This window comes from Cynocephalus volans, chromosome 10 (assembly GCF_027409185.1).
Source record: "Cynocephalus volans isolate mCynVol1 chromosome 10, mCynVol1.pri, whole genome shotgun sequence".
Classification (NCBI taxonomy): Eukaryota; Metazoa; Chordata; class Mammalia; order Dermoptera; family Cynocephalidae; genus Cynocephalus; species Cynocephalus volans.
Window position 1 is genome coordinate 98,757,075 of NC_084469.1, and position 25,633 is coordinate 98,782,707.

The 25,633-nt window shown below is 40.0% G+C and overlaps 1 protein-coding gene across 1 annotated transcript in view; it reads right to left on the reverse strand.

Annotated features, from left to right (window-relative positions):
- LOC134387530 (adhesion G protein-coupled receptor E4-like) overlaps window positions 1-25,633 on the reverse strand; it is a 57,205-nt gene that overhangs the window by 5,413 nt on the left and 26,159 nt on the right. Inside the window, exons 11-15 of the mRNA XM_063109981.1 lie at window positions 14,252-14,487; window positions 12,293-12,359; window positions 11,628-11,719; window positions 9,910-10,090; window positions 5,967-6,062 (exon numbers count right to left, since the gene is read on the reverse strand). Coding sequence (XP_062966051.1) covers window positions 5,967-6,062; window positions 9,910-10,090; window positions 11,628-11,719; window positions 12,293-12,359; window positions 14,252-14,487 — 672 coding nt within the window. The remainder of the gene's footprint in view (window positions 1-5,966; window positions 6,063-9,909; window positions 10,091-11,627; window positions 11,720-12,292; window positions 12,360-14,251; window positions 14,488-25,633) is intronic.

Sequence of the window (25,633 nt, forward strand, 5' to 3'; positions counted from 1 at the left end):
GAGAAAAATGCTGAGTGGAGAGGCCTGAATGCAAATCTCCAGCATCTATAACATTTGCCTTGTTTATTCCGTATTTTTGCAACTGCCTTAGACCAGAGAGCCATAGTCACATGAGGAGAAATCAAGCACGAGGATTTGTCAGCTGCTCAGGAAGGTTGCAGTTTATGCAAGTTTTATTCATGTAAATTTGAAATTACGCAGTATAAAATGTCACACTGCATGCACACATTTTGAAACAATGTGAATATCTACATGTTACCTTTTTGAAAGAAATCATATAATTTCAAAGCCAGCACGTGGACTGGATCCTACACTCTGTTTACGGGGCTGCCACATGGAGGAGACATTTGAGTTGATTAAGCAGAAAAGGCCACCATCTTTTGTCCACGACCCCAAAATTGCACGTAAAACTTCTTCAAATAAATTACTGCGTCTCCTTCCTGCTATTTTAACATTGATGGTCATCATTATTTAAAATCTTTTCTTTTTCTTTAATTTGCAAGTGAACAAAATTTATTGCTAACAGTTTCAGAGGCTGGGAAGTCCAAGGTCCAGGGAACACATCTGGTGAAGGCACTGTTCCTGTTGATGACTCTATTCAGCAACTCAAGGTGTCACACAGTGGAATGGCAGAAGCAGAGAGAGAGATAGCTCCTTATGTGCTCTCCTTTCAAAGGACTCAGAAGCACACCCATGACCACCATTAAACCATTCAGTATGGCAGGGTCCTCACAATCTAATCACCTCTTCAAAGCCCCACCTTTCAATGACCATAATAGGATTTTCCAACCTCTTAACACTGTCACAGTAGGGACCAAGCCTCCAACACATTAAACTTTGCGGGGGACACAATTCAATCCACTGCAAAGTCCTAACCCCAGCAGCTCAGAATGTGACCTCATTTGGAAATAAAATTGTTATAGATATAATTAGTTAAGTTTAAGATGAGGTCATCGTTTAAAATCTTTTTGAAAATATTCTCTAATAACAAAGTCATCCATACATTTATTATTGTGCTGAAAAACACACCTAAAAAAACAGTAACTTTGGAAAAGTCATTAGACATGGTAAAATAAGGCTAAACCACTGCTCTGATATGCCATACCATTTGTTTGGGAGATTTTGTGCTGGGACATAGTCAAGATGACACTAAGAAAACAGAACAATCTTTAACCCAGGTACACACATAGGTTCAAAAAGTTGTCAGGCGAAGAAAATGGGAAAAGTGTCAGAGACTTGGCCCAATGGTCCTTTCCAGAGACAATGCATCCCTAAGCTGGGGTGATGGTGTATTTTTGTATTGGAAGAATGTAACTCCTCTTTACAATTATCATTTGGGAATTATTGAATTATGTAAATTTGGAGCAATAATGCAATGTCTTTGGGGGCATAAAATGCAACAGAGAAGTCAGATCTATAAGCTGAATTCAGATGCCAGTGGATGAGTCCCAGGCATGGTGTCAGCTCTGGAAGAAGAGAATCCATTTATTTCATCATTCAAAAGCATCCTTTGAGGACTTAATCACACATGACACACACTGGATTCTGGATGTAAGAATTCTCCTTCATGCCCCATTCATTCTACGCAGATTAACAGGTGAATGGTCGACTTTTCACGGGAAAGATACAGCTGGTGGTATCTGTCCAGTCGATATGTGACCAAAGGGGGACGCTGTTGATAAACAGGTCAGTTCTCTGTCGTGAGCCAAGAAGCAGAAACAAGATGAATCTGAGGCTGTAGCTGCACTGATGTGGTTTCTCTTTTAGGAAAGAATTCTGTTGACTTCCTGGGTTCTTCCTCCTAGGATGGGGGGGGGGGCAGGGGATTACAAGGAAAAAAGGTTAAAGAGAAATGGACAATAAACATCTTAGAAATTAGCTAAAACTTCTAGCTTGCCTAGAGATCACAAGCTGGGATTTCTGTAAGGTCTAAAGCTCAGTAAAGATGTCTTAATATCTGACTCTCTACAACCTTCTCCCACCCCTATCCCCCCAAAAAGCATCATCTATAATGGTGGTTTTATTTTATTTTGTCTTTTCACAAATATTTACAGCAATTTTACTATGAAGCCAGGCGGTATCCTAAGCATTTAATGTATCTGATATCACTCAATCCTCACAACGAGTTGGATAGTATTATCATCTTCATTTTACAGGTGCGGAAACTAAGGCACAAAGACATTACGTGGCTCACCCAACGCCAAACAGCCTGGAAGTGGTGGGGTTGGGATTTGAACCCAGACACTTTGGCTCCACAGAAACACAATAGTGACAGGTCACCTAAACACTACAGAACATCAATCAAGATGTAAAGGTGAATACGTGCCTTTTAGAATGTAATGTGCTGTTCAAAGCTAAGGGATTATAACTAGTGTTTGGGGACGCATATACAGTTGACCCTTGGTAATTTGGTATTAATAAAAAGTAATGTCAATAAAGGTACAGAGTACATCAAAGTACTTTCATGTACATTATTTTGATCCTCAATTAATCAGACATTTCAATGATGAGTCGACTAAGGCTCAGAGAGGTTAAGCTACTTGCCCAGTGTCTATCAGCTGGAACCCAAAATAGTCAAGATTTGAACTCAGATCTAGTGAATCCCAGAAGCTGTGCTATGGATTCCACTACGCAGCATGTGCTTGGTGACCTTGCGTGTGGGGACAGTTTAAGTACACAGTTCAGGTGGACATATCCTTTGACCATTGGTGATTCTGGCCAAAGGGTGACCAGTGGCATATACCATGAAAACAGGGTAAAGTTAGGCCACTGAACAGAATTGTCCTTGGTGTGAAACTGTGTATGTTCTGTTCTAAGAGTTGATGGTGATCTGAACTAACAAACACCAAGGGCTGGTAAGTTGGAAACTTTGGGAAGAAAACAGATCTGAGTTCAAATTACTCAAACTGGCTGAGTAGCTTTGAGCAAGCCTTCTCTGGTTTCCTCACTCATAAATAAGGAATTTAGACACAAATTCACTGAGCATCTTCCAACAACCAGGCACTGTTCTAGGCAGAAGGAAAACAATACTAACCAAAGAAAATGAAACTTACATTACAGCAGGTAGAGACTGACAAAAAGCAAGCAAATTCGTTTTTTAAGACAAATATCATGCAGGGAGTCATGTTATGAAGAGAAAACAGAATGCTGTGATAGAAGTCAAGTGAATGGGTGGTTATGGAAAACCTCTCTGAGGAGGTGACATTTGGCAATAGTGAGGTGGCCACAGCAGGATAAGAAAGGACTGGAGGAAACAGCTGGTCCAAAGGCCCCAAGGCAGAGACGAGCCGGCTCGTTCATGGAACCGAAAGGGAGCCAGTATGACTAAGTGTGGATGTCTGGCCAGATATAAGTGATGATTTTTCAAAAGTTCGATTTAATTCTAGAAGTGATGAGAAGCCATTGAAGAGTTTTATGCAGAAGAGTAAAATTTTATTATTTGCATACTTGAAAACTTTATTATTTGCATACCACTCTGGCTGCCATGTGGAAAATAGATTATAGTAGAGCAAGAACGTAAGCAGAGAGAAGAGTTAGCAGGCAAAGGCGATTGTCCGGGGAAGAGATGACTGGTTTTGGTCTCAGTGGAAATGGAAAAAGTGTTCAACTTCGTCATATGTCTTGGAGATAAAGCTGACCGGACTTGGTGGGAGAAGGGTAGGTAAAGGGCTTGGGAATGAAACATCCACTTCTCAATGGTCTTTGCGTTCAGCCAAAGCCCTGTGTCTCTCAAACATTGGTGCAAATGACAATTCCCTGGAGAGCTAATAAGCCATACAAACACCAAGACTCATCCAAGCAGGATAGAGCCTGGAATTTCGTATCATTAGTAGCTCTCCCAGGGGATTCTGATTCCAGCCAAAGTTTGCAGAGTGCTAAACAAAACACCCAAACATTCACAACTCTAAAAGTTGCTCTCTGCACCGGCTTTTCTTAGAAGACACAGGGAAATAAACCCAGCACGCCTGTAGGGCAGTATGTGTTTCCCCAGAGCAACCGTCCTCATGTAGCACTCCAGGGGCTATTCTCCTTGGCTCCTGCAGAACACTTTTGGAACCCCACCCAGATTCTCTTCAGTAGGCTGGTGAACCTAAACTCCAGCTGTTGTGGCTGTTAGTTGCTATTGACATACAGCTTCTCCCTTCCCTAGAGAACTGCCCTCAGTCAAAGGAGCTGTTTCTCCAGGGAGGTAAAACTCCACTCCCCACAAGGCCACCTACAGCCATTGACACAGAGCCACAAGCCAGCCCCCTGTCTCAAGATGTTTTCAACTTGATGGTGTAATTCACACTCCAGAGACCCCTTTGGGTCAGGCTGAGGCCAAACTCCTATTCGGACCACATCTTTGTTCATCTCTCCCATCCTGTCTCCCTCGCTATTTTTTTTTTCTCTTTCTCAATAAATCCCATGTGTTCTAAGGCTCTACTTTTAGGGAACTCAACCCACGGCAGCCCCCCACCAGATGACAGGTCAGGTGTGAGGGAGGCAGACCACAGCAGGAGAAGATGTGCACAGGCTACCCTGGCTTAGAAGCTCAGTGTCCCAAATAAAGCTCATATCTCTTGCAAGAGCTGCACGGTTACCGTGTCCAGGCCAACACAAGGGACAAGCTCAGATCCAAGAGTCACAACACTCAGGAATCTATGGTTTCCCACCAAAGTGCTTAGAGTCTATTCATAGTCCTCTGAACCTAGATGATTTCATAAACCGAGAGTCGTTTGCATCATACACAGCCTTCCAGTCTTTATTCAGGTGTCAGCTTCTCATTGTGGCTGCCTTATTTAAATTCCTGCCATCCTATGTGCTCCTGAGTGCTCTTTATTGCTCTATTTTTTTCTATAGCATTTATTACTTTCTGTTTTCTTATTTTTAAAGTATATTTTTTATTGATTATACATATGTATGGGGCACAGAGCTAGCCGTCAGCACTTGTGCCCAGGATATGGTGATCAGATCAATACTATCAGCATGCCCACCACCACAAATTGCAATTATTCCCTGTGTCCCCCACCCAACCTCTCCCCAACCCCTCCCCCCACCAGCAACCCTAGGTCTGTTCTCTCTCTCTGCAAATCCAGTGAAAAAGCATGGTCTTTCTCTCCTTCCTCCTCTCTCTCTCTTAGCTCCCACTTATGAGTGAGGACATGTGGTATTTTTCCCTTGTGTCTGTCTGGCTTTTTTCACTTAACATGATTTTCTCCAAGCTCATCTGTGTTGCTGCAGATGGCAGAATTTCATTCTTTTCTATGGCTGAGTCGTATTCCATGGTGTATATACACCACATTTTCCCTACCCAGTCATCCATCGATAGACGTTTAGGTTGGTTCCAACGTTTGGCTATTGTAGATAGAGCTGTGATGAGCATGGGAGTGCAAGTATCCCTTCAACATGATGATTTCCATCCCTTTGGGTATATTCCCAGCAGTGGGATTGCTGGGTTGTATGGAAGATCTATCTGTAGTTGTCTGAGGAACCTCCATACTGTTCTCCATAGTGGCTGCACTAATTTGCAGTCCCACCGACAGCGTATCACTTTCTCACATGCCATGTGATACATCTTTTGCGGTTTATCATCTGCTCCCCACTACAGTGTCAGCTCTGTGAGGGTCAAGGACTTTTGTCAATGTGCTCACTGCTATTTTCCCAGCACCTACACAGTGTCTGGTGTGCAGTGGACAATACATATTTGTTAAATGAAAATCGTTAAATAAATTGAAAATGTTTTTGTTAAATAGTCTCTGGATGTTTGTGGAAGGGAGAAAGAAAGAAAAAAAGAGAGAGAAAGAAAATGACAACGACAAAGAGGAAGAAGAACTCTGGTTTTGGTCTCAAAAACCAGAAACTTAACCTGTATCTTGCAGGAACCTGGTGCAATTTCTCTTTTCTCTCAGGTCAAAGAACCAGGAAGCTCCTGTTAGCATGAGATGCTGGGTTCAGATAAGGAATCCTAGAGGAGCTCATCTTACCATTTTGGTGTTGGTAGTACAGCGAGACATGTCAGTGCTTTCGGTTTCAACCCCTTTCCGCATGCCACCAAACCATTTCTTGTATTCCATTCGCACCTGAAAGTTTGAGGAATATAGACGCTAGGGTCACATCTAGAGCGTGGCTCAGTAGACAGGACCCTAAAATGGAAAACTAAAATTAAAAATGCCAAGTTCTACTCTCTAGCACTTTTTTTTTTTTCTTGGCTGCTGGCTGCTCTAGTACTCTTTTATTAGTTTTCTGTATAATCTTTTTATTTTATTAAGAATATTCATGAGATACAAAGCTAATCGTCACCACTCCTGCCCGTGATGTGAGGGCTAGATTCACACTGGGGGCATACCCATTACCAGAAATTACTTTTGTACCCCTTGTCTCCTTCCAATATCTCCCAACCTCCCTCCGCCTCCCCCTCTCTCCTCAACTTCAATTTGTAGCCCCAAGAATGTTCCCTCCCTCTGTTGGATCACGGCACTGCTGTGGTCTTTCTTTCCAGCCTTCCTTTCTCTCTCAGCTCCCACATATGAGTGAGCACATGTGATATTTATCCCTCTGTGCTTTGTTTGTTTCACTCCACATAAGTTTCTCCAAGTTCATCCATGTTGTTGCAAACGGGAGTATTTCATTCTTTTTTATGACAGAGTAGTGTTCCATAGGGTATATATACCACAGTTTCCTTATCCAATCATCTATTGATGGACATTTAGGTTGGTTCCATGTCTTGGCTATTGTAAACAGAGCTGTGATAAACATGGGAGTGCAGGTATCCCTTCAACATGATTTCTATTCCTCTGGGTATATACCCAGAAGACGGATTGCTGGATCATATGGAAGATGTATCTGTAGCTGTTTGAGAAACCTCCATACTGTTTCCCACAGTGGTTGTACTAATTTACAGTCCCCCCAATAGTGCAGTAGTGTTCCCTTCTCTCCACACCCTCACCAGCATTTGTTATTCACTGTCTTTTTGATTATAGCCAGTCTAACTGGAGTGAGGTGGTATCTCAATGTGGTTTTAATTTGCATTTCCCTCATGCCTAGTGATGTTGAGCATTTTTTTCATGTATCTGTTGACCATTTGTATGTCTTCCTTTGAAAAATGTCTACTCAGCTCCTTTGTCCATTTTTTAATTCGGTCATTTATTTTTTTACTGTATAATTGCTTGAGTTCTATGTATATTCTGGATATTAATCCCTTGTCGGATGCATAGATAGCAAAAATTTTCTCCTACTCTGTAGGCTGTCATTTCACTCTGTTGATTGTTTCCTTTGCTGTGCAGAAGCTTTTTAGTTTGATATAGTCCCATTTGTTTATTTTTTCTTTTACTACTTGTGCTTTCGGGCTCATGTATAATCTTGGTCATGTTCGTATTGATTCATTTTATTTAAATTCAAATTCCTCGATAGTAGAAAAGGTTCACACTAAATGTCAGACACCACGAGGACTTAATATATGATGAGGATGATGGTGATAATGATGATGGTGATGGTGCTGACGATGATGTTGATAATGATGGTGATGGTGGTGATAGTGATGATGGTGGTGGTGATGGTGATGGTGATGATGGTGATGGTGGTGGTGATGGTGATGATGATGATGGTGGTGATGATGGTGATGATGGTGATGATGATGATGGTGGTGATGATGATGGTGATGATGGTGATGGTGATGATGGTGGTGATGGTGGTGATGATGATGGTGATGGTGGTGATGGTGGTGATAATGATTGTGATGGTGATAATGATGGTGATGGTGGTGATGGTGGTGATGATGGTGGTGATGGTGGTGGTGGTGATGGTGGTGATGGTTGTGGTGATGGTGGTGATGGTGGTGATGATGATGGTGATGGTGGTGATGGTGGTGATGATGATGGTGATGGTGGTGGTGATGGGGGTGATGGTGGTGATAATGATTGTGATGGTGATAATGATGGTGATGGTGGTGATGATTGTGATGGTGATAATGATGGTGATGGTGGTGATAGTGATGATGGTGGTGGTGATGGTGATGATGATGATGGTGGTGATGGTGATGATGATGATGGTGGTGATGATGGTGATGATGATGATGGTGGTGATGATGATGGTGATGATGGTGATGATGATGATGGTGATGATGGTGATGGTGGTGATGGTGGTGATGGTGGTGATGATGGTGATGATGGTGGTGATGATGATGGTGATGATGGTGGTGATGATGATGATGGTGGTGATGGTGGTGATGATGATGGTGATGATGGTGATGATGATGATGGTGGTGATGATGGTGATGATGGTGATGATGATGATGGTGATGATGGTGGTGATGGTGGTGATGATGGTGATGATGATGATGGTGATGATGGTGGTGATGATGGTGGTGATGGTGGTGATGGTGGTGGTGATGGTGGTGATGATGGTGGTGATGATGGTGATGATGATGATGGTGATGATGGTGGTGATGATGGTGGTGATTGTGGTGATGGTGGTGGTGATGGTGGTGATGATGGTGGTGTGATGGTGGTGATGGTGGTGATGATGGTGATGGTGGTGATGGTTGTGGTGATGATGGTGGTGATGGTGGTGATGGTGGTGATGGTGGGGATGGTGGTGGTGGTGATGGTGATGATGATGGTGGTGATGGTGGTGGTGATAATGGTGGTGATGGTGGTGGTGATGGTGATGATGGTGGTGATAATAATGATGAAGGTCTAGCTATGTTCAAGGTGCTTTACATACAACCTATCATTTACTCCTTACATAACCCAATGAGGAAGGTGTTCTTATTCCCCAATTAAAGATGAAGACATTGAGGCTCTTGGAGGTAAACTGACTTGCCCAAGGTTACACAGCCAGCACTCAAAATCTTGTCATTCTTACTCTAGGACCTTGACACTAACCATTATACTAAACCACCCCCTCTGACTCTATATAACCTCCTTAACATGTTAAAAATGACATTTAGTGATTTAATGCTCAATATTATTTCACCAAGACAATTAAGTTGTATTTTACTTCTTCTATGAGGAAGGAGTATCAAGCATTAAGATGGAAGAGAAATTAATGAAGTGTTGAGATGGTCTTTTTTCCACTAGCACCTTAGCTGCTAGTAATTCTACCCAGTAGCAAAGCCAGTAAAACTGTGCCCAATTTTATATGGAGAGTAAAATTATAATAATAACCCTCATGGAGAACTTAATGTGTGCCAAAGACTGTTCTTAGAGATTTATATTGCAGTGACTCAGGTAAATCCTCAACCCCACAAGGTAGGCATTGCCACATTTGCAGATGAGAACACTGAGGCTCAAAAAACTGCCCAGGATCACACGGTGGAGGAAGCACAGTTATAGTTAAAGTTTCTCTGAGCTTGTAGTAGATTATGCCAAATATTCCAGTGCCACTCCCTACAGTGCATTTACCCCACCCCAGTGAACTCAGGTAGGAACAGGTGACTTGCTTTGACTAACAAAGTCAGAGCAGAACTGATATGTGTCACTGCTAAGCAGATGCTTTAAGAGAGTTAAGCTGTGCTTTTCCATAATTTCCTGTCCTTCTGCCATGACACCATCAATATTCTAAATGGGGGCCACACCTTCAGTCTACATCCCATAGTGAAGACAATGTGGCTCAAGCCACAGCTACGTAGCATGAGCAAGAAATAAACATTTATTGATGTAAGCTACTGAAATCAGGGGTGAGGGCTATGAGGCTATTTGTTACTGCAGCATAATCTACCTTATCCTGACTGATACATGCCCTTAACAGATATGTTAGGATCCTGAACAGATGAAACCCAAAGCTCATAGCACACCCAAGCAGCACCTAAATGCTTTTTCCAAAATCAAGACCACCTAAAAATACAAATATAAAAGGTCGGGTAAGGGCTAAAATGTGAACAACAAGATTTAGGACTAGGCCAGTGAGAGATAAAATAATCAGTCTTACCTGGCGATTGAGGATACAGTGTACCACAAAGAACAAAACCCCCTGCAGGACATTGATGATGGTGAAAGAGTAGGCAAGGATCCACCCGACCATCTTCCCCAGTTCTTCAACCATAAAAAAACCAAGGCCCCAAGAACATCCCAGTAAAAATAAGTGAGCAATGGCTTTAAATGTCAGGACTCTGGAAAAGAAGAACAGTAATAATAACTACTGTTTATCAGGTATTCCCTACACATTTAGTTAGCATTAGTGCTAAGTAACTGCTTTGCACACATCCCCTTATTCAAACCCCACAACAGCCTTATGCAGTTAAGCGATTTATACAAGGTCACTTAGCTTCAGGATAAGGCAGACCCCATGTTTTCAATCACTGTAGCCGAAAATAATTTTTTATCCTACTCTTGGAAATGATTTGGTTTCTCTGCAAAGTCTTCTACCTGGACTTATTGGCAGATATGTGAGAAATACCTTCTAGAAATTGTATTGAAAATTTGAATGAGGATGATGTCATGGCTACATAACATAACATAATGTTGGGCTTCTTCAAAAAAATATACGAGCTTTCACTCATGCACACAGGTGTGGGGGTTGGGGCAATGCCAAGATTCTGATCCTTTAGGATTGAGGAAACTGAGGTTAAGAGATGTCAGGTTGGCCTGATACACAGTTGAGACCAAAGTCAGGGTCTAAGGTTGCACAGATATCCCTTTAAGTTTTACCCACATGACTCACTAAGGCTACATACGTACCCACTCTTGGTGAAAGTGAGTGGTTGGCTCATATTATCCGTGGGGACAACAGTAGCATCCAACACATAGGCTGGAGTTAAAAGCACTTAATGAAATAATACTGGTAAATGCCCAGCATCTATCAAGTTCCTAGTTAATATTATTTGTTGTCAACATTATTTTTAATAGTTTCATTTGGCACCAGTGAGATTTGAGTTTCTACAACCGAGAAGAATGGAGTCCAGAAGTGAATGGACTCTCATGGGAGGAACAAAAAAAAAACAATGTTGATGCTTGTGTCATTAATTTCATATGTGGAGTATATTATACCAAAGAGACACTCGATGAATGTTCCCAGAATAAAGAAATGAAGGAGTGTGTTAGGTTACCTGAACATCGCAGTTTTTACTTCTGCGTAGCGGATTGAATTATGTCCCCCCCAAAACTCCCTGAAGCTTGAATTGTGTCCTCCGAGTTTTTGTACTAGTCACTTAGCTCCCACTGTGACTGTTAAGAGGGTGGGAAATCCTATTATGGTCATTGAAAGGTGGAGCCCTGAGCAGGTGATTGGATTGTAGGACCTGCAGTAGTGAACGGATTAAAAATGGTGCTCAGGGCATGACTCTAAGGGCGTTCAAAGAAGACGAGAGTCTGCCTTTTGCTCTCTCTGCTCTCTGTTTCCATCACCTTCCAGTGTGAGACCCCTGGGTCACTGTCACCAACACCAGATGGACTTTGGACTTTCTAGCCTCAGAAACTGTAAGGAATAAATTTTGTTTTTCTTTATAAGTCACCCAGTCTCAGGTGTTTCTGTTACAGCAACACAAAAAGGACTAATACATTCTGTAAGTTGTCCTTTGCATACTCTTTATACAGTACTAGAAAATATTTATTTTATATTTTCATATGTTTTTTTTTTCTTTTCTTTTCTAGGTACAGGGATCCTGTAGGAAAAATCCACTGGTACCACTGATTCTGGTACCTTCTTACCTGGTGTTCTGGATGGTAGAAACTTCTTTATTGAGGGAGGAAATTTTGCTTCTCAAAACCCACAGAATGTGAAAGTAGAACACCAAGTTTACCTGTGGAGACAGCACGGAAAACATATTGTAATTTCTTTTTGAGGCCATTTTATACAACACAATTTGAGGTATACTTAAGAATCTTTCCCCAAAATGTGCAGGCTTTATAAGGATTATATGGATCTATGTCTACCCTGTTCTCTACAGCATGCACTATATGCCTCTCAGCACTTGCTGCTTGATTAGGGCAACTATTTAATTTATCATTCAAACCAGGACACTTTGAAAGTGGAAAGATGCGCTCAATATCTCCACCAGGAAACAGGTGTGATCAAGAAGTACCCGGCAAACAAAAACCACATCAACTCCACGCAGAGAGGACACTTGCTAAATATTTGTTGAATGAACAGACGCAGGGTTTTGGAAAGAATCCCCTCAGAGGGTTTTATTATATCAAAGCAACCAGTGACCTGGGGGCAGCCAAGAAAAGACAAGTGAAGACTTTATTTTCAAGAAGAGTTGATCGCATTACGCTGCGTTTTCTTATCTTAGTATCATTTCCACACGGATAAGAAACACACTCTATGCACAGCCACCCCAGAATGGGCACACCTATAAATCACTATCACCTACCAAGATAATGACTGCCACTGGTCCCATGAAGCTCCAGATGAAGCCTTTATCAGGCTTGAGCCAGCAGCTGTCGAGAAAACGATAAGCATTAGCTGCCTATTCCTCAGAAGAAGGCAGAAAGCTTGAGGGCAGCCTTCTGGAGCCAGATCTGAGCAGTGCCAGGAGCTGTTTGGTTCAGAACCTGGATTTTAGATGGAGTCAGACATGGATCCTTGTCTGACAAAGATGTATGCTCTGAGCCTCAGTTTTCCCCAGGGTGTGGTGGGGCTAAACAAAGTATTGGAAGTATTAAGTGATTTCTATAGCTATATAGAAATTAGGTAATGTCACTCCTTTAACTTTTTTCTTCTCCTTCAATATTGTGTTAGCTATTCTAAGAATTTTGCCTTCTTCATATAAACTTTAGAATCAGTTTGTCCATATTCACAAAATGATTTTCTGGAATCTAAATTGTAAGTTTGTTGCATCTATAGATTGAGCTGGAAAGAGCTGACATCTTGACATATTGACTTCCTATCCAAGAACATGGAATATCTGTCCATTTTTTTTGCATCTTCTTTGATTTCTTTCATTAGAATCTTGTAGCTTCCCTCATACAGATCTTGTAGGAAAGATTAAGTAAGATCTTGTGTGTAAAGTTTTTGGGTACAGTCCCTGGCAAATAGTTAAGGCTCAATAAATGTAGCTATCATGGTGATAATCATTACTATAATGAGGAGAGTAAAAATCATAATTTAACTACATCCATAAAAACAACCAATACTAATTAAGCATAATCCATGTATGGGATCCAAATATTCTTTGCTCAAATACTTTGTATTCTGTCATGATTTATGTTGGCAAAGGTAGTATAACTTATTCTGAAAGGGGACCTGGCAGCTTGAATCTGGTAGAAGTAACAAGCAGTCAGCCATACTCTGTGGGCAGAAAAGCTTCCACACTTGGGTTCTGCTCTAAGGATTGCAAACTATGGCCGAGGGGCCAAATCCAGTCCACAACGTGGTTCTATAAATAAAGTTTTATTCAAACACAGCCACACTCATTCATTTACATATTTCCAATGCTTCTTTTTGATTACAGGAACAATGTTGAATAGTCGTCAACAGAGACCATATGGACTTCAAAGCCAAGAAAGTTACCATCTGGCCTATTACAGAACCTTGTCAGCCTCTGATCTTCCTCTTCATCTTCAGAATTATTCTAGGCACAGGGCATCTCTTTGACTTCAGGAGGGACAGCATAGTATAGGGTGTTTCAGCACGTGCACCCCTACTTCTTAACACAAGCACCGTTTCCAAAATATTAACTTCTTTAACTGTTATGTGCAGAGCTTTGCAAACTTCTTTAGTGAGGCAGTAAAACATGACTTTGAAGAATACTTCCCTGAGAATTCTGACTTACTATCTTTTTAACTCTGTCCTTGGAAAGTGTATGACATGAACTAGCCACAGACATCCTGTGCATGAGATAGTAAACTGCTGACTCCGTAGGGTCATGGTGAGAACGACATGAGATGGTCCATACAGGAAGCACTATCTATGGGGCATTATAGGCCTTTGATAGTTGTTAATATGGTTGTTATTCTTTGCATTTTGGAGATTAATCTCAACCAATTCAACCTACTCTTTCAGAATCCTATAGAATATGTAGCCCACAGGTTTTTAATGTGGTGCCATGAATTTATTCTAAATGTCCTTAAATTTCCTGAACTCATACTAAGAATTTTGTGTGTATGTACATTTGTCCAGGAAAGGAGCTCTGGCTTTCACCAAAACTCTCAAAAAGATCCAACCCCAAAGATCACTGCCCTAAGGATTTCCAAGGGAATTTGAATTCAGGCTTAAGGAAAAACTGGTTTTACGTATAATCTACAATTGGAAAGTAGATTTAAATTATTTTGATTTCAAATTATGTGTGAGCAATGGATATTTTTATCATAAACTCATACACTGTACTTACTGAGTATCTGTTCCGTAATGCTTGTGTCCAACTATGGCAGACACAGCCACAATCACAGCTGGAGTCCCGTAGCCTACAAGGTACACGAAGCTCTTCTTAAATCTGCCTGTGCTGGTGTAATTGGCCACCGCGAGGTTCCTGACAGTGAGGAAGAGGTGCAGCCCTTCCAGAAGCATCCAGGTGAAGGCGGCCAAGTACAGGTAATGCAACCCCCCTGCGATGAGGGAGCACAGCACCTGCAGGGCGAGCAGAGTGAGGGTGTGCACAGACGTGGTCTGCGCCTGATTTTATCCTCAGGACTTCGCATTCCCCGGGTGCTGCCTTGGAATTTTCATTTGCAACCCATGCAACATTTTGCCTGGAGCAGCACATTTTCTGGGGGCCTCTGCTGGCCTTGGAAGTTTGCTTCCTCCGTGCATGGAGCAGGCCAGAAATGTCAAGTAATAAATGCCCCAGGAGCAGCCCCCACAGGCGTAACAGACGAGAGTTGGTGGATAAGTATTCCACTACCCTTGGCCTTTGCTGGGAGAACTCTAAGACACATGCTCTCCGCTGCCTCCAGAGCCCCTCGGTGGAACTAAGCTCCAGGTGCTCACAGTAGGAGCGTTCTTGAAAACACACCCATTTATTGGTTGTCTCTCCACCTTATTTTCCCCTCCCTGGTCAGTGTTTGTTAGATCATTCCCAATATACAACTTGCACTGAAATGTTTGTTGCAGGATATGTTTTTAGGACAGGAAAGGTGTTCCTGGAGAGGAACACCTACCATTCACCGGAGCTGCTTCAATACAAATAAATGTATATTTAGGACAATATTATACCACTTTCCATAGATGAAAATGTCAGAAAGCACAGGCAATAAATAGAATAGTCATAGAGATAAATACTAAAAATTAAACTTTAAAGCAGGCATCTGTTTTTTTATCTAGAAACATCTCAAGTACCACACTTTTTAAAGCACTTTCCGAAACTATCAAAGATTATATATACGAGATATATATCAGTGATATTTAATAATAATATATGTAATTATCATTCCAGCAGAAAAGGAAATGCTACCTTCTGTGGTAGTACTAGATTGTGATGTTTCTTCCAAAGCAGAATGTTTTAAATTTAGTGGATCAAATGCCTTTAGATCCCATTTAATGCATCAAGTGTCTTTTTTAATTTTCTCAGCTTTATTGAGGTAGGGTTGACAGACAAAAACTTGTGTATATTTAAGGAATACAACATGGTGTTTTGACATTGTACATCTTTTGTAAGAATTCCCACAATTCAGCTACCTACCTAAGACTTCTCGTCAGAAACAATGCAAGCCAGAAACATAGACTGATTTCTTTTCTTTAAGGATTAAAAAAATTTTTTTTTCATTGTACATGTTTATGGGGTAGAGTTTGTTGTTTCAGTACATGTATATATTATATAACAATCTAATCAGAATAGTTAGTATATCTATACCTAAACATTTATCATTTCTTTGTGGTTATAACATGCAAGATCCTCTTTTCTGGCTATCTCAAAATATGCAATACAATATTCTTAGTTATTGTCAAACTACTGATAGAAAAAGATATGGCAACCTAGAATTCTGTGCCTGGTGAAAATATTTTTCAAAATTGAGAGAAAAATGAAGCCTATTCACACATTCAAAGATAGAATTCATAACCAGAAGAAGACCAGCATCCAGCTTCAGTGTATTAGACCATTTTTGTTGCTTAAACAAAATACCTGGAACTGGATAATTTGTAAGAAATGAAATTTATTGCTCACAGTTTCTGAGGCTAAGAAGTCCAAAGTCCAGGGAACACATCTGGTAAAGGCCTTTCCTGGTGGTGGCTTCAGCCACACATGGTATCACATTGTGAGGTGGTGGAAGCACAGAGAGAGAGAGTCTCACGAGCTCTGCTTTTAAAGCCCTCAGAACCATGCCCATGACCACCATTATTAATGCATTCACTAGGCATGGTCCTCAGAATCTAATCACATCTTCAAAACCCCACCTTTCAATTACCATAGTAAGATTTTCCAACCTCAACAGTTACAATGGGGATTAAGCTTCAATGACTTAAAACTTGGGGGACATAATTCAATCCACATCATTTCACCCACGGTCCTCAAAGTTTATGTCCTTTTTACAGGCAAATACACTCGTTTCATCCCCAAAGTCTTAACTTGCTTCCACTCAAAAGTCCAAAGTCTCGAAGTCCCATCTCTGAAATTAAAACTAGTTATTTACTTCCAAGATACAATGGTGGGACAAACATAAGGTACATATTCCCATTCCAAAAGGGAAAAATAGGCAAAAAAGAAAAGGGTAACAGGTCCCGAACAAGTCCAAAACTCAGCAGGGCAGGCGTCAAATATCAAAGCTGGTGAATCATGTACCTTGACTCCACGTCGGACGTCCTCTGAACGCTGGTGTGGAGGTTGGTTCCCCAAGTCCTTAGGCAGTTCTGCTCCTCCTATGGCTTTCTTGGTCTGAGGCCATGCTTTACCTCTCTCAGGCTGGTGCTATACACTGGCAGATCCACAATTCTGGGGTCTCTGTGGCAGTTCTTCTCCCACAGCTCTACTAGGCATGGCCTTGGTGGGGTTTTCTGCTGCAACTCCAGCCCTACATTTCCTCTTGGCATTGCTCTAGCAAAGGCTCTTGTGCTGACTCCGCCCCTGTGAGAGATCTCTTCCTGGGCCCCCAGGCTTTTCCATACATCCTTTTCTTTCTTTCTTTCTTTCTTTTTCTTTCTTTCTTTCTTTTTCTTTCTTTCTTTCTTTCTTTCTTTCTTTCTTTCTTTCTTTCTTTCTTTCTTTCTTTCTTTCTTTCTTTCTTTCTTTCTCTCTCTCTCTCTCTCTCTCTCTCTCTCTCTCTCTCTCTCTCTCTCTCCTTCCTTCCTTCCTTCCTTCCTTCCTTCCTTCCTTCCTTCCTTCCTTTCTTTCTTTCTTTCTTTCTTTCTTTCTTTCTCTATTTATTTATTTATTTATTTTATTGTGTCAATATACAATGTGGTTGATTATTGTGGCCCATTACCGAGACCTCCCTCTCTTCTCCCTCTCCCCCCTCCCTCCCAGTTGATATCTTACAACTTCAAGGAATTGTGATTGTTGTGTCTTCTCCCCCCCCAATTTATTTATTTATTTTTAGCTCCCACAAATAAGTGAGAATGTGTGATATTTCTCTTTCTGTGCCTGACTCATTTCACTTAATATAATTCTCTCTAGGTCCACCCATGTTGTTGCAAATGGCAGTATTTCATTCGTTTTTATAGCTGAGTAGTATTCCATTGTGTAGATATACCACAGTTTCCGTATCCACTCATCTGATGATGGACATTTGGGCTGGTTCCAAATCTTAGCTATTGTAAATAGTGCTGCAATGAACATTGGAGAACAGGTATACCTTTGACTTGATGATTTCCATTCCTCTGGATATGTTCCCAGAATTAGGGTGGAGGCTCCCAAGCCTTTATAGCTCTGGCATTCTGTGAGCCTGTAGACTCAACACCATGTGGATGCTACCAAGGCTTAGGGCTTATATTTTCCAAAGCTGCAGGTACAGCCACACCTGGGGCTAATTTAGTCATGGCTGGAGCAACCAAAGCAACTGGTGTGCTGATGTGGGGAGCAGCATCTCAAGGTGGCCCTGGACAGTGAGCCCCTGGAGTGTACCTCCCTCCTGTTCCCCAAGGCCACTCTGTCTCCTTAGGCTTCTAAGCCTGTATTGGAAGATGCAGCCTCAAAGCTCTCTGAAATGCCTTTGAGATCTTTTCCCCCTTCTCTTGATAATCTTTTTCTTCTGTGCTAATCTCCTTAGCAAACAGTCGCTGGGCTACACCATTGATTTCCTCTCCTAAAAATGCTCTCTGCTTCTCTTCCACACGGCCAGGTTGCAAATTTTCCAAGTCTTTACTCCCTGCTTTCCTTTCAATGATAAATTCTGGCTACACCATGCCTTTGCTGCCATAACTCAGCATAGGCAGTTGCAAGTAGTCATGCAGCTTCTTCAACACTTTGCTGCTTAGAAATTTCTTCTGCCAAATACCTTTGTTCAGCATCTTTAAGTTCCACATTCCATAAAACTTTGGGGCATGAACAGAATGCAGCCTAATTCATTGCCAGTGCATAGCAAGGGTGATCTTTGCCACAGTTTCCAATAAGTTTCTTCTCATTTACATCTGAGATCTTCTCAGAATTGCCTTTACTGCCGATATGTCTTTTAGCATTCTGCTCACCACCGTTTAACCAGAATCTAAGAAGTTCCAAACTTTCCCTGGTTTTCTTGTCTTCTAAACTCCCACCAGCAGCTAGGATTTTTCTAGCCTGCTCCTCCAAATTCTTCCAGCCTCTCCTCAAGACCCAGTTCCAAAGCCACTTCCACATTTTCAAGTATTTGTTTTAAGTGACACTCCACTTCTCTGATACTAATTTCCTACATTAGTCTGTTTCTGTTGCTTATAACAAAATGCCTGGAACTAGGTAATTTATAAAGAAACAATATTTATTGCTTTCAGTTTCTGAGGCTGGGAAGTCCAAAGTCCAGGGAACACATCTGGTGAAGGCCTTCCTTGATGGTGGCTACAGCAACAATAGGTATCTCATTGTGAGATGGTGGAAGCAGAGAGAGAGAGATTCTCACATGCTCTCCTTTTAAAGCGCTCAGAACCATGCCCATGAACACCATTATTAATCTATTTCCTAGGCATGGTCCTCAGAATCTAATCACCTCTTCAAGGTCTCACCTTTCAATAACAATAATAGGATTTCCTACCCTCAACAGTTACAATGGTGATTAAGCTTCAATGACTTAAAATTTGGGGGACACAATTCAATCCATGTCATTCAGGAAGAAAAAAATAATATCACATGTAAATTTGGATCTATACAATGAAATGAAGGGCAGTGTATATGGTAAATATATGGGTAAATTCATTTTTTTGTTGTTTTTAAGTTTCTTTAAAAGATAACTATTTAAATTCTTATTTTATTTTTTTATGGGTTTTTTTTTACCCAATTTTGTTTAGGTTTAAAAAAATCTGAGATCTAACATGACAAAATGGAAGACATTATTTTGATGACTGAATATATAATAAAGGTTCTGAATAATAACCTCTTTTAGATAAACAAATTTTACACAAATGCTATTTCTGAATTAGTAGGAAGTAAATGAAAGGCCGATTGATGATATGAGATATATACAATGTTTAATGTGCCATTATTTGTCATGGGTCATATGTTGCCATCAGGTAAAAATGCAAAAAAACCCACCAAAAAAACCCAGACTTCTTCCTCATGGAGAAAAGATTCTAAAATATTAGTTCTAATAGAAGATTTTATAAAAGAGGAGAAATCCGTATCACAGTGACTTGAACAAAATAGGCACCCAATAAATATATACTGGATGAATTGATGCATGCGTGAATAAATAAATGTTCTTGAAATATTGTTGCCTCTGACCATAATTTATGATATTATTTTTTCACCATTTTTTGCTTATATATATATATATATAATATGGAGCTAGATGTTACAGTTGTATTTATTAAATAAGTTTCTTAGCAAAATATGAGCATAGAAGTTTCCATAAACAGTTCCATTTAAAGGAATATTCTCCAGGGAGTATAAATTTATACACAATAAACTTTCTGAAAGACAATATGACAATAGCTATCAAAAACCTTTAAAAATAACATATTGTAGGGTCAATACCATATGTAGAGGTAAAATGCATGACAACTGTCACACAAGATCTGGGAGGGGATAAGTGGAAGCATGCTGTTGTAAAGTTCTCATATGAAGCGGTATAATGCTAATTGAAGGTTAACTGTGATAAGTTAAAGATGTATACTGCAAATCCTCGAGCAACCACAAAAAAGTAGCATATTTAAAAGTAAACGAAGAAGACAAAATTGAATAACAAAATAATTCATCCAAGAAGATTGAAAAAAGATGAAAAAGGAAAGAAAGGGCCAATGGGGCGAATAAAAAACATATAGTGATATGGTAGATTTAAGCCAAACCTTATCAATAATCACAGTACATATACATGGTCTAAACACTCAAATTAAAAGGAACAGATTTTTCAAATAGATTAGAAAGCAAGACCCTAATTATATGCTGTCTACAAGAGACGCATTTTAAACACACCTAACCCAGAGATGGGTTAAAATAAAAGGAAGGGAAAAGATATTATCTTCCTTTAAAATGGAAAGCATTAGTCCAACAATAATCAATGATAATAATTTTAAAAAACCCACAGTGACTCTATTACTGTCGATCAAGGTAGATTTTAGAGCAAGACATATTAGAACCATTTCATAAGGAAAAAGAAATACATTCATTGAGATGATATAACAGCCTTAAATATTTATGCACTTAGTAAGAGAGCTTCAAACTATATGATGAAAAACTAGCAGAACTAAGAGAAAAAATAAGCATATGCATAAGTTGGTGATTTCAGTCCTAGTCCCTACATGAATAGACCAAGTAGACAGAAAATAAGAACATAGACAATTTAAACAAAACCACCAATCAAGTTGACAATTGACACTCCACCCAACAACATTTCTTTCAAGTATACACAGAACATTTACCCAGATCTAAAACGATTAAAATACACAAAGTTCCCAACAAAATTAAATTGGGAATTGACAAAGATATGAAAACTATAAAATAAAGTTCTAGATAACCCATGGGCCAAAGAAGACATCACAAAAGAAAGGACAAAGTATTTCGAACTTAGAAAAATAAAAGAATGACATCAAAATTTATGGAATGCAGCTAAAACAATGATTGGAGGAAAGTTCATAGTAATATAATCATACATTAGTAATGCAGAAAGACTTAGAAACAGAAGAGCAAATCAAACCAAAAGGAAGCAAGAGAAATAAATAATAAAGATAATAGTAAAACATCAATAAAATATAAAACAAGAAAGCAGTAGAGAAAATTAATGAAACCCAAAGCTGATTCTATGAGAAGACAATAAAATTAATAAACCTCGAGCCATATTGAGGGGGAAAAAAGAAGACACAAATTATCAATATCAGGAATGAGAGAAGTGATGTTAGTACATATTCTGCAGATATCTAAAGGATGATAAGGAATATTATAAACAACTTTTTATAAATATATTTGACAACTTGTCTACTCAAAAGAATTGAAAACAGGGATTAAAAGCAAACAAAAGAATGTTAATAGCAGCATTATTCACAATAGCCAAAGGTAGAAACAACTCAATTGTCTAACAAATGAATGGATAAACAGACACAGTAGATACGTACAATGGAATATTATTTGCCAGTAAAAAATGGAGCACTCAAACACGCTACAACATGGTTAAACCTTGAAAACATTATGCTAAATGAAAGCAGCCAGACTCAAAAGGCCACATATTGCATGATTTCATTTATACAAAATTTCCAGATTAGGCAAATCTACAGACAGAAAGCAGATTAGCAGTTGCCAGGGGTTGGGGGAGGAAGGATTAGGAATATCTGCTTTATGGCATAGGATTTCCTTTTGGGGAAATGAAAATTTTGTGGAGCTAGATAGTGGTAACGGTTGCATAACATTGTTCATGTACCAAATGCCACTGAACTGTACACCTTAAAATATTTAGAATGGTAAATTTTACGTTATATAGATTTTACAACAATAAGAACAAATGCTTTCAGTGAAGCAAATTCCAAACCCAGCTTACTTCACTAGTGAATTCTGCCAAACCTTTAGAGAAGAAATAATACTTTCTTCTCTAGAAAGTAAGATTCTTCTCTAGTAATAAGAGTTTTAACTACACAATTCTTCACAAAGTCTTCCAGAAAATAAAAAGACAAGGAAACACTTTTCAACCCATTCTATGCAATCAGTATCACCATGGTATCCAAACCAGATGAAGATATTGCAAGAAAATAAAACTACACAAAAATATCCCTTGCAAATATAGAAGAAACAATCCCAAGTCTACACAAATTCTTTTTAAAAATGAAAGAAAAGGGTCACTTCCCAACTCATTCCATGAGACCAGCATTATTCTGCTACCAAAAAGAAAAAAATACTTTATATGAAAGAAAACTACAGATAAATATCCCCCATGATTAGAGAAACAAAATTTTGTTTAAAAAATTTTATAGAATTTCTATAAAATTTCTATATAATTTTAATATATAAGGAGCATAATATGTTATGTGGGTAATAAAAATTTTTGACCACAATGGATACAGTTATTAGCAAATAGGCAGAGACAAGTTTCAGTCTTATAAACTGAACAGTTAGCAGATAGGTTCTTTTGTCGTAGCTCCCAAGTCATAGCAAATATTCCTTATCCTGTGGAAGCCAGACACTGGGCCTAAATAAATCAAACACGTTCAAGGTCAAAGTCATTTGTTTCACAGTTTCCTGACAATGCCCTGCTTAAAGGGAGGCGCATTTTTCTAATTTAACAACTTCCTTTTTGCCTCTGTGATGATTAACTTTATGTGTCAACTTCAATGGGCCATGGTGCCCAGACACGTGATCAAACGTTATTCTAGATGCTTCTGTGAGGGTGTTCGTGGATGAGATTAACATTTAAAGTGGTGGATTTTGAGTAGAGCAGACTGACCTCAATATTGTGGGGGTGCCTCGTCCAATCAGTTGAAGGACTGCACAGAACAAAGACTGAGGTCCCCCGGAGGAAAAGGGAATTCTGCCAGCAGACAGCCTTTAAACCTGAACGGCATCACTGGCTCCTCTATGGGTCTCCAGCCTGCAAGCCACCCTGCAGAGTGTAGACCTTCCAGTCTCCATAATTGTGTGAGCTAACGCTTGAAAATAAATCTTTCTTTGTACATACACACCCTCCCGGTTCTGTTGTTCTGGAGAACACTGCCTGACACGGCCTCCTAGTTACCAAATCCAGCAGCCTCCCTACCTGACCTCTCGGTAGAGTTTGGGCGGCCTAGGCGGCACGTCCTATTGTTTGGTTTCCAGGACACCCATCTATCCCGATATTCTCCTCACGCTGCTTATCTCTTAGTCTTCACGTATATCTTCCTCTTCCCAGTCTTTAAAGGTGGCCTTCCTCAGACCTCCATCCTAAATCCACATACACCTCACTGTCCCAGTTTTCTCCTGTCTATTCCTGTGGCTTGAACTGCCTCCTTCATGTAGGAAACTCCCACATCAATCTCTCTCACCCCGATCTCTCCTGGGCTCAAAACTCCTATTTCCAATTGTCTGCTGCATGTCTCCACTTCAGTGGCGGTCCAGCACCTCTAACTAACAAATTTAAACTGGAATATGTGATCTTTTCTGCCCAAAGTCTGTTCCTCTTTCTCTAGTTTGGTTAATGACATGACCAACCATTTACCCAATATCCCGAACTGAAGACCTCAGATTCATCCCTGTTTCTGCTTTCTCCCCCACACAGCACTTCCACATCCATTTGGGCCCCAAGTCCTACCAACTCCACTGTACAAACATCTCTTCTATCTGCCCCACTTCCTACATCATGGTTTATATTTTCATTAATTCTTAGGTTATTAGTAGCCCCAACAATATTCTTTCTACTACTAGTTTCATCTCACTCCAGTTTCTGTTCACCTTTTGCTTTTGTTGTCCAAAAAAGTGCTTTCTGTCATTCCCAGCTTGACGTCCTTTTGTGGATTACTGTTACCTTAAGCAGAGATAGAAAAGCTGTGGCTTTGGGCCAGCCCTGTTCCACCATCTGCTTTTGTCAATAAGGTTTCATTAGCCACACCCATCCGTTTACTTATCATCTATGGCTGTCTTCATGTTACAACAGCAGAGTTCAGTTGTTATGTCAGAAACTTTCTGTCCAACAAACCTGAGAGTATTTACTATCTGGCCTTCTGTGGGATATCTGTCAATCTAAAAGATAAAATCTAATCTTAGCCTTTCACTTCTGACTCCAGAATCATTTTCAGTTACTCCCCAACACTCTCCCATTGTCTCCAGAAATGGGTTTTTGCTGTGGGTTGCTTGAATTGTGTCCCATAAAGTCCACGTATTAGAAGCTTAATTCCCTCTGTAATTGTTGAAGGTAGGAAATCCCATTATGGTAATTGAAAGGTGGGGCCTTGAAGAGGTGATTAAGTTAATGGTTTAGTAGTGGTCGTGGAAGTGGTTTGGAGGGCTTTAAAAGAAGAGCATGTGAGAGTCTCTCTCTCTCTCTCTCTCTCTCTCTCTCTCTGCTCCTCTATTTCTGCAATATGAGACCCCTGCGTTGCTGTAAAGCCACCACCAAACAAGACCCTCACCAGATGTGTTTCCTGAACTTTGGATTTCCCATCCTCCAAAAATGTAAGCAATAAATTTCATCTTCTTACAAAGTATCCAGTTCCAGGTATTTTGTTATGAGCAACAGAAATAGAGTAAGACAGTTTCATTTTGGATGCCACTTCAGAATAGATTGATAGAAGCTTTCGGAGTATTGTGTTTAGAAGATTTGCACCACTTGGAAAGAAAGAGTCACAATTGATTCGTGATGTCGGAGTGGGCTCGAGAGTGGAGTTGACAAATGTACACCAGGTGTTTATCATTCTCCCAAAATGCTATGCTCTTTTGTACTTCAGATCCTTAAAATTCATATATTTTCTTCTGCTTGAAATGCCTTTTTTCCTGTTCTTTGACCAGTAAACTCTAGTTTATCCTTTGAGAACCATCACAAAGGTCTTCTCCATAAAGTCTGTCCCCAAATCCCCAGTTAGTTGTATAACTGTTTGAGACTTCATAATCAAACACATCCAGGCTCATGTTCACTCACATACTACACATGTGACCCAGAAAAAAATCCTCACAGTCTAGTATGCAGTTCTTAATGTGTAAACTGAGAGTACCTTTTTCTTATTGCATTGTCATTACTAGTTTTTATTATCTCTCTCTCTTTATTAGCATATATGTTCCTCAGAGGCAGTGTCCTCATAACTGATCTCCCTTCATATCTCCAGCTCTTTGCTAAGTAACAACATGTAATGGATTCATAGATTAACCATTCATCGTGGTAATCCTCCATTTGAAAGGATACCTTGGTGGCACAAAAATATCACACTGATGTACATGCAAATATAATTTTCATGTACTCAATTTGTTTAGAGGAATTTTTTCTCTCTCCAATATGACATGCTAATGCAGAATATCTGGTGACTGTAAGTCATTGAGGAAATAAATACTTATGACAGAAAATGTGAAAGAAAATGGAAAAAGCAAAAGAATTTGTAGGTGTATTCATTTTCTAGGGCTGCCATAACAAAGTACCACAGCTGGGTGGCATATATAACAGCAATTAATTGTCTCACAGTTCTGAGCCTAGAAATCTAAGGCCCCTCTCCTTGGCTTGTAGATAGCCTTTTCTCCCTGTGTCTTCACAAGGTCTTTTCTCTGTGCATGTCT